At 38.4% G+C, this 8,876-nt stretch overlaps 1 protein-coding gene across 3 annotated transcripts in view; it reads right to left on the bottom strand.

The window, feature by feature from the left end:
• The window catches only part of Jchain (joining chain of multimeric IgA and IgM), a 112,391-nt gene extending 103,783 nt beyond the window's left edge, over positions 1 to 8,608 (bottom strand). For all 3 annotated transcript variants that reach the window (XM_004665359.2, XR_006639583.1, XR_006639584.1), the window contains exons 1-2: positions 8,533 to 8,608; positions 3,192 to 3,312 (exon numbers count right to left, since the gene is read on the bottom strand). In XM_004665359.2, the coding sequence (XP_004665416.2) occupies positions 3,192 to 3,312; positions 8,533 to 8,596 (185 nt within the window). In that variant the 5' untranslated portion in view covers positions 8,597 to 8,608. The remainder of the gene's footprint in view (positions 1 to 3,191; positions 3,313 to 8,532) is intronic.
• Between the last annotated feature and the right edge of the window lie 268 nt (positions 8,609 to 8,876).

Below are 8,876 nucleotides of genomic sequence, written 5' to 3'. Positions count from 1 at the left end.
TTCCTGTGCTGGGATATGTCCCAACCATCAACCTCCTCATGCATATTTACCCAGTTAAGTCCCACTTAGCTAACTGCCTTCATCCATTTCTCCACTTCCTCCAATGACCCTCCTTGTCTCCCATTGCCACCCTTCCTCTCTCCTGATACCTTACAGTGGCTTCTATAACACTGTATGACTATTCTTCTCATGGCATTTACAATATAGGATTCTGTTTTCCTTTGCTTACTATGGAAGTTGCCTTTTTCTTTTTCTTTCTTTTTTTTTGTTTGTTTATTTATTTATTTGAGAGCAACAGACAGAGCGAGAAAGAGGCAGAGAGGGAGAGAGAGAGAATGGGCGCGCCAGGGCCTCCGGCCACTACAAACGAACTCCAGATGCGTGCGCCCCCTCGTGCATCTGGCTAACGTGGGTCCTGGGGAATCGAGCCTTGAACCGGGGTCCTTAGGCTTCACAGGCAAGCGCTTAACCGCTAAGCCATCTCTCTAGCCCAGAAGTTGCCTTTTTAGTTGTTTAAAGTTTCCTATCAGACTGTAAATGCTCCAATTGAATGGACTGTTTTATGGTTTCTTTGGGGACAAGTTTTATCATTATTATTATTATTACTTGTTTTCAGTTTAGGGGTACTTTGGTTTCATGTAGCCTAGGCTGGCCTAAAACTCTCTATGTAGCCAAAGAATATTTTGAAGTTGTGATCCTCTTGCCTCCACCACCAAAGTGCTGGGATCACAGGATGTGCCATCATGCTCAGCTCAGCATGAACTATTTTATATAAGCCATTGTATCCCAAAGATCAACCCTCAACACTTATTACTCAATAAATATTTGTTGAATGAATGAATATTCTTTATCAAATTATAAAGATTGATATAATACCAGAAAAGATTTTAAATAGTAAGAATGACAAACAAATAAACATTTATGAGAGTATACTAAAAATCAAACACTGATCTTTTATCAAGTATTATATTTAATCCTCAAATGCTATAATGTAAATATTCAAACATAGTTATCCCTCTTTTGGAATTTAGGAATTAGGCTCCAATTAGTTAATTGTAATTTCTTCAAAATAACAACATTACAGTAAGTGTTGGAGTTGGTAAGAGTGCCATAATAATACAGCAATGGAAATGTACTTTCACAAGTAAAACTAGGGTACTAAGGATGGGTCAGCACTTAGAGGCACTTGTTTGCAAATCCTGCTGGCCTGTGTTTGATTACCCAATACCCACATAAAGCCAGATGCACAAAATAGTACATGCATCTGAAGTTCATTTGCAGCAGCAAGAGGCTCTGGTTCACCCATATACTTTCCCTTTCTCTCTCTCTCTCTCTCTCTCTCTCTCTCTCTCTCTTTCTGTCTCTCTCTCTCTCCCTTGCAAATAATATTATTTGTTTGTTTGCTTGCTTGTATTTAAATAAAGCTGGATGTGGTGGCTCAAGCCTTTACTTGCAGCACTGAGGAGGCACAGGTAGAAGGAGCACTGTGAGTTCCAGATCAGCCTGGGCCAGAGTACAACCCTGCCTTTAAAAAAATGAAAAATAGGGCTGGAGAGATGGCTTAGCGGTTAAGCGCTTGCCTGTGAAGCCTAAGGACCCCAGTTCGAGGCTTGGTTCCCCAGGTCCCACGTTAGCCAGATGCACAAGGGGGCGCACGCGTCTGGAGTTCGTTTGCAGAGGCTGGAAGCCCTGGCGCGCCCATTCTCTCTCTCTCCCTCTATCTGTCTTTCTCTCTGTGTCTGTCGCTCTCAAATAAATAAATAAAAAATAAAATAAAAAAATATTTAAAAAAAAAGAAAAATAAAAAACAGTAAAATCAAGAAAGATAAATGCACATTAGACAAAGTGGCATGAAGTAACTAAATTGACTTCAGAAAACAATGAGATATGATTTTTAAATAATGCAATAAAGGAAAGAGGTGAATTAGAGAATAATGGAGCTAGTTCCCCATCTCCCCTGGAGAGTTAAACATAAGACAGATATGCTTCTTCCACATGGTTTACCTGACAAGTTCAGACACATCCCTTCGAATTACCCACCTCTGTAAGTGTCTTGTCCCTAACGGGGAAGTGTGGGAGAGGGACGGAGTGCTCAAGAAAACCTGCCATGGGAACTGATGGCTGAGCTAAGACCTGCCGAACCAGGAAGAGCAGGGGGAGGGAGGCTCGTCAGAGAGAGCCAGGGGCTGTAAACGGAAGAGAGGAAATAAATCGCCATGGTGAGATGCTGCAAGACTCCTGGCTTAACTACTCCATGACAGTTCTAGTATAACCTACTGCTTGCTAATACTGGGGAAACAGAGATGTTAACAGGAGAGTGGGTAGGTAAAGAAACAGCAGTTGTTCCAGGACTACACAAGCCTAAGAAGTAGACACTCACAGATCCTTTTTTACAACAAAAATGTAAGTAGGCACTGTTTCTCTATTTATAAACATGAGACAGTTTGAAGTGGTCTAATAATTTCCTTGTTTATAAGATCACAAGGTTGTTAAGTGACCTGGCCAGCATTTGAACCAAAATTCTTAAAGACATCACACTCTGCTTGTTGCTTAAGTGGGATTAGATGCTATGTCCTCTTTCCATATGAGGTATTTGATTGGAGAAAACTATTAAAGTGGGAGTATTTAACAAGGAAAACTTACACTGACTGAGTCTAACGAAAGTCTCAAACACGATCAGCGCTCTGCTGCTGATAAGTAGCTATAGCACACATAATCAGTCTATGAGAGAAATGGAAGAAGTGTGAGTCCAATCTACAAGTGAAAATTAAGTCAAGTTAGGTCAATTTGATGGATCTGCCATCTCTTCATGAAGACACTGAATACAATGTCAAATGCTCAGCAGTCCACATATGGAAAAAAACAGAGCTTTGATGTCATCTGAAGTTTCAGATGAACTGATTCAAGATAACTGAAAGTTTTGATGCAAGCAGAAATTACCTCATTTCAAGGCATGTCAGTGACGAAATCAGAACTTTTGGTTATAACCTGATCTAGCTGGTTGGTTTTAGATTTAGATTAAGAAATGTCTAGAACACTTCAATTCTGCTCTCAACTTCCCTAAAACTTCCACTTACTAACAAGACTCAACTTCATTTAAAGAGCTACATATCAAAGGGGAGATTAAAGACATAAACTCAGTTCACATAAAATAACTGCTTACAGCTGGAACAAAAGAAAAGGTCACTCACATAATCCGGATGTGTCTCTCCACGATGTCCTCATTGGGGTCTTCTGTAGAAGGGATGATCCTGGAAGTGACGCGCGCACACTTACATTTGTTGTCAGCAAGAATGGTCCTTTCAGCTTCACCTAGGGTTTGGGAGGAAAAACAGATCATGGAAAAGGAAAACACGTGTTTGTGTTTCCTGTTTCCCTGGGCACAGTGTTGCTCGTCTTTTATCCCAGCATTTGGAAGACAGAATCAAGATTACTACCCAGGAGTTTCAGGCCAGCTGATCTACACAGCGAGTTTCAGGCCAGCCAGGACTACAATGGCAATATCTTGTCTCCAAAACAATTTAGTTTGTATTATTCATCAGTCTTAGTCCTCTTCTATTTGTCTTCTTTCCTATGTAACAGCTAAGTGGACTCTCATATTATAGTGAAGGAAATCCAAATATAACCTAAAAGGAATTTTCCCCTCTGGTTTTTCTGGTTGTTTTGTTTTGTTTTGCTTTGTTCTAGTTAATTCAGAATCTGGGCTAAAAGAATTCTAATTCTCATCTAATGCTTCTAATTTATTTTTATTTATTTATTTTGAGAGAGAAAGAGGCAGATAGAGAAAGAGATAATGGGCCAGCCAAGGCCTCTAGCCACTACAACAGAACTCCAAACACATACGCCACCTTGTGCATCTAGCTTACATGAGTTCTGGGGAATCAAACTTCGGTCCTTCGGCTTTGTAGGCAAGTGCCTTAACCACTAAGTCATCTCTCCAGCCTGTAATGCTTCTAATTTTAGAATGATCTCACCTAGCAAAAATTGGTGGCAAGTAGAAAAGAGGAAAAAAAAATCTAGATATTTCCCCAACCAAATCAATTTATTCAAAAGTGACAAAACTAGTGTTAGTCTTTATAGATCCAACTTGAAGTATCCCATCCTTCCTGAGCTCTCATTTATTCTTATTTTTAAAACTGTTTTGGCAAGGCATGGTGGGGCATACCTTTAATCCCAGCACTTGGGAGACAGAGGTAGGAAGACTGCTATGAGTTCAAGGCCAGCCTGGGACTACAGAGTGAGATCCAGGTCAGACTGAGGTAGAGTGAGACCCTACCTAGAAATAAAAACTTAAAAGTGGGGGCAGGTGCCAGAGAGATGGCTTAGTGCTTAAGGAGCACACCTCCAAAACCAAAGACCCAGGTCCCATTCCCCAGGACTCATATAAGCCAGATGAACAAGGTGGCTCATGCATCTAGAGTTCGTCTGCAACGGCAGGAGGTCCTGGCACACCCATCCTTTCTCTAGCTGCCTCTCTCTTTCTATCAAATAAATGAAAATAAAGTATTATAAAAAGAATAATTGTGGGCTGGAAGGATGGTTTAGTGGTTAAGGCATCTGCCTGCAAAGCCAAAGGACCCAGGTTCAATTCCCCAGGGCCCATATTAGCCAGATGCACATGGGGGCTCATGCAGCTGGACTTCATTTGCAGTGGCTAGAGGCCCTGGAGCACCCATTCTCTCTCTCTCTCTCTTCTTCTTTCTCTGTCAAATAAATAAATAAAAATATTTTTTAAAAAAGAATAATTGTAAATGATAGAGCACATACAGATGTAAAGTGCTGTCTAAAAAGCTCTTTCTGCATTTGGATTTCATTTGCCCTCTCTCCTCACAAATAAATGAATGTGTTTTTAAAACTATTGGGGGGAGGGAGGGAATTACCATGGGATTTTTTTATAATCATGGAAAACGCTAATAAAAATTTTTTTTAAAAAGATTTAAAAAAAAACTATTTTGATTTGAAAGAAAGAGAGATGTGAGTATGGGCATGCTAAGGCCTCTTGCTACTGCAAACAAATTTCAGATGTATGTCCCACTTTGTGCATTTGTCTTTACATGGATAGTGGGGAACTGAACATCTGTAAAATTCTGGCTGCAAAAACAATAAAATATTGAAATATGAGCTCACTTTACTATACTATGCCAGTATACAACACAAATTAATTAATGCATAGGTACAAACTAAAACTTTATCTGTACATGCCAATTAATTATCTAAGCTATATGTCAGACATGTCAGAGGTCTACAAATGTCACAAAGAATGAACAAAGAAAAATGCTTGTTAGCTAAGTTTGGATGAATTACCAGGTAAGTAGTGACAGTCTTACTTGATAGTACTAATCAAAAAATAATGGTGTTGCCAGGCGTGGTGGCACAAGCATTTACCAGCACTCAGGAGGTGGAGGTAGGAAGATTGCCATGAGTTCAAGGCCACCCTGTGACTACATAGTGAATTCCAGGTCAGCCTGAGCTAGAGTGAAACCCTACCTTGAAAAAACAAAATAATAAGCCGGGCGTGGTGGCGCATGCCTTTAATCCCAGCACTTGGGAGGCAGAGGTAGGAGGATAGCCATGAGTTTGAGGCCACCCTGAGACACCATAGTGAACTCCAGGTCAGCCTGGGCTAGAGTGAGACCCTACCTCGAAAAACCAAAAAACAAATAATAATAATAATAATAATATTAATAGTGTTAACTTTCTTATTATTATAATTTTAGGTAAGTAACCTTTAAATTTTACTCCCATTTAACTGCAACTAAAAACAACTATGAAGAAAAAGCACATGAGTTCAAGTGACAAAGGTTCAAAGGACAGGACAGGTATTCTATCTGGACTGCAGATCATTTATGAGACTTCATTCCCACAGCAGAGGATTAAACTGCAATACTTCAGTCTGATTGAAAATAACCATCGCCAAAACATTTTGTAAACATTATTAGTGTACTTATAATTGTTTGGAGAACTTTAGAATGCATTATTGTGCCATTATTCATAAACTCTTAATAAATCTTCTGACCAAAGTCTAGATAGTATTAGAAAAGAAAGGACACTGAGTCAATTATGACAATCATGTGACAATGATTAACAATTTAAAAAGAGTAAAATGATTCAAATGGTGCCCTCTTCTCTACTTCTACACCCATAACTTTTACATTTTTTTTCTCAGTGTGTAATGTCTAGTCTAAAACATACATTGACAATCAAGTAAATGACTTCTCTATATTCAATAATGGCATGTGATGTATTTCCTTCTAAAAATATAAGAAGATATTATTATTATTATTATTATTATTATTATTATTACTTCTACTACTACATAAAAACATAAAAACATTTGGCTGGTTGTGGTGGTGCATGCCTTTAATTCTAACAGTCCCAGCACTTGGGAGGCTGAGGTAAAAGGATCACTATGAGTTTAAGGCAAGCCTGAAACTACATAGTGAATTCCAGGTCAGCATGGGCTACAGCAAAACCCCACCTCGAAAAAAAAAATGTCATTCTAATATATCTATCAGAAAATGTACAGATTTTTTTTGTTTTTTAATATTTTTATTTATTATTTATTTACAAGCAGAGAGAGAGAGAGAATGGACATACCAGGGCTTCTTGCTACTGCAAATGAATTCCAGACACATGTGCCACTTTGTGTATCTGACTTTACATGGGTATTGAGGGTTTGAACCTGGGCTATGAAGGTTTGTAAGCAAGTATCTTTAACCACTGAGCCTTCTCTCCATCCCTGTACAAATACTTTTGATTCACCAAGACTTCCATGGTAACATTCTCTCACTGAAAGGCAGTGCTTTCATAACAAATCTTTAGTAGAGATTTGCTTTACGGTATTCCAAAAGTACCTGAGAAATACTAGGTGGTCAACCAATATATGTTCAATTTAACTCTGTTCAAGCAAATAAGAAATACAATCGCTTTTTTTTTTTTCAAGGTAGCATCTCACTTTGGTCCAGACTGACCTGGAATTAACTATGTAGTCTCAGAGTGTCCTCAAACTCTCAGCAATCCTCAAACTCTCAGCAATCCTCCTACCTCTGCTTGTATTTTCAAAGCGTATGCCACCACACCCGGCTAGAAATACAATTTCTTAATGGTAGATGTGACATAAATGAGTTTACTAATGGGCAGTTTCTTTATGCAGGAAGGATAAAATAGTAGTTAGGAATGCAGGCTATAGGGTCAGATTGCCCAGGTTCTACCTCTCACTTGCTATATTACCTTTGTTAAGTTACTGTATCTCTCTAAGTCTCAACTGCTTCAAGTACATGTTGGAAATAATAACAGAACCAATCTTCATGCAGTAATTGTGGGAATTAAATAGAATTCTATGTGTAAAGCTGTTAGCATAATATCAAACACAGTGTTCAGTAAGTAGAAGCAGGTCAGAAACAGTAGCTCATATCTGAAAGCCCAGTTGCTAGTGAGGCAAAGGCAACAGGATCAAGTTCAAGGCCAACCTATGCTGCACAATGAGACTCTGTCTCAAAAAAAGAGGAGGTGGGCAGCTATTTTACATATAGCTACATCTATTTTATGTATGTTTATAAGTATACAGATATGTAAAAATATATACCTGTTTATGAATATATTCATATATTATATATGGCTTGTTACTATAATTTCACATTCATATATTTTTATATTTAAAATGAGATAAAGATTTTATATTAGAAAGATACTCATGTTACTAGTAAAAAAATACATATGTATAGTGACTACAGTTCTATCATGCCCGACCTAGAAATAATTGGCTCAGTAAGTGTTAGAAACAATCCAGTCCATTGGATCACTTCAAATTCATGTATCTTTCTAGATAAAAATTATTTAATACCATACTTCTTTATTCAGAATGGATTCTATTTTCTACAGCCATATGGAAGGTCAATAAACAAAATATAAGAGTAACCTACATAACAATGTACATTGTTTAAGGGTTAGGATTCAGATCTTTGACAGTTGTTAAAAATCATGCCAATGTTGCCAGGCATGGTGGTTCATGCCTTTGATCCCAGCACTTGGGAGGCAGATGTAGGAGGATCACCGTGAGTTCGAGGCCACCCTGAGACTCCATAGTGAATTCTAGGTCAGCCTGGACTAGAGTGAGACCCTACCTCGAAAAACCAAAAAAGAAAAAAAAGTCATGCCAATATCTCTAAAGAGATCAAAATCACAATGCATTCTAGATCATACTTGTCATAATTCTTCATTTCTCTAAAATAGTCATTGAAGAGACTCAAGGAAAGAACTGAACATGGAAATTAATTTAAGTATGGCCACTTGTAGTTATCCAAATAGCTTTATTCGTTGCTGTGTACATTAAAGTAAGAGAAACAGAGAAGAGAAAGGAATACAAATCCCACAGAGCCTTGTCTATATGAATATTACTGCTAGCATAAAGACTAGAGCATGTTAGAGAACAGAAGTGGCTAGTGGCCACCAAGAGCATAAGCTGGTCTTTAAATCTGAAAGACACACCTGTTTTCTATCTCCTACCTGGGTCTATTTGGTAGTGGGACCTACCTGTCACAAGAGCAGCCTTGACAAAAAGGGCCAGGACTCCCCAGAAAAGCAAACAGTTCTTCATCTTGACTTGCTTTTGACAAACTGGAGCCAGAGTCAGAGTGAAGGAGTGTGATCTATAAGGAGTGTGCAAATGATGGTGCTTCTGTTTTCTTAAAATAACACTCCAGGCAGCTAGCAAGCTAAAAACATTACACCTGTGGTTGAAGTTTGACCTTTAAATGCTGCACTGAAAAGAAATGTATGATTCATAGTAAAGTATTTCCTTCTAAAGTCTCCCCCAAAAGACATGATTTGAGGCAGTCAAGTATATTTGGCATCTATTCTACACAGATATATAAACC

Source organism: Jaculus jaculus, chromosome 11 (assembly GCF_020740685.1).
Source record: "Jaculus jaculus isolate mJacJac1 chromosome 11, mJacJac1.mat.Y.cur, whole genome shotgun sequence".
Taxonomy (NCBI): Eukaryota; Metazoa; Chordata; class Mammalia; order Rodentia; family Dipodidae; genus Jaculus; species Jaculus jaculus.
The sequence above is the reverse complement of the archived record's forward strand: the minus strand, read 5'-3'. Positions and strand labels throughout refer to the sequence as shown.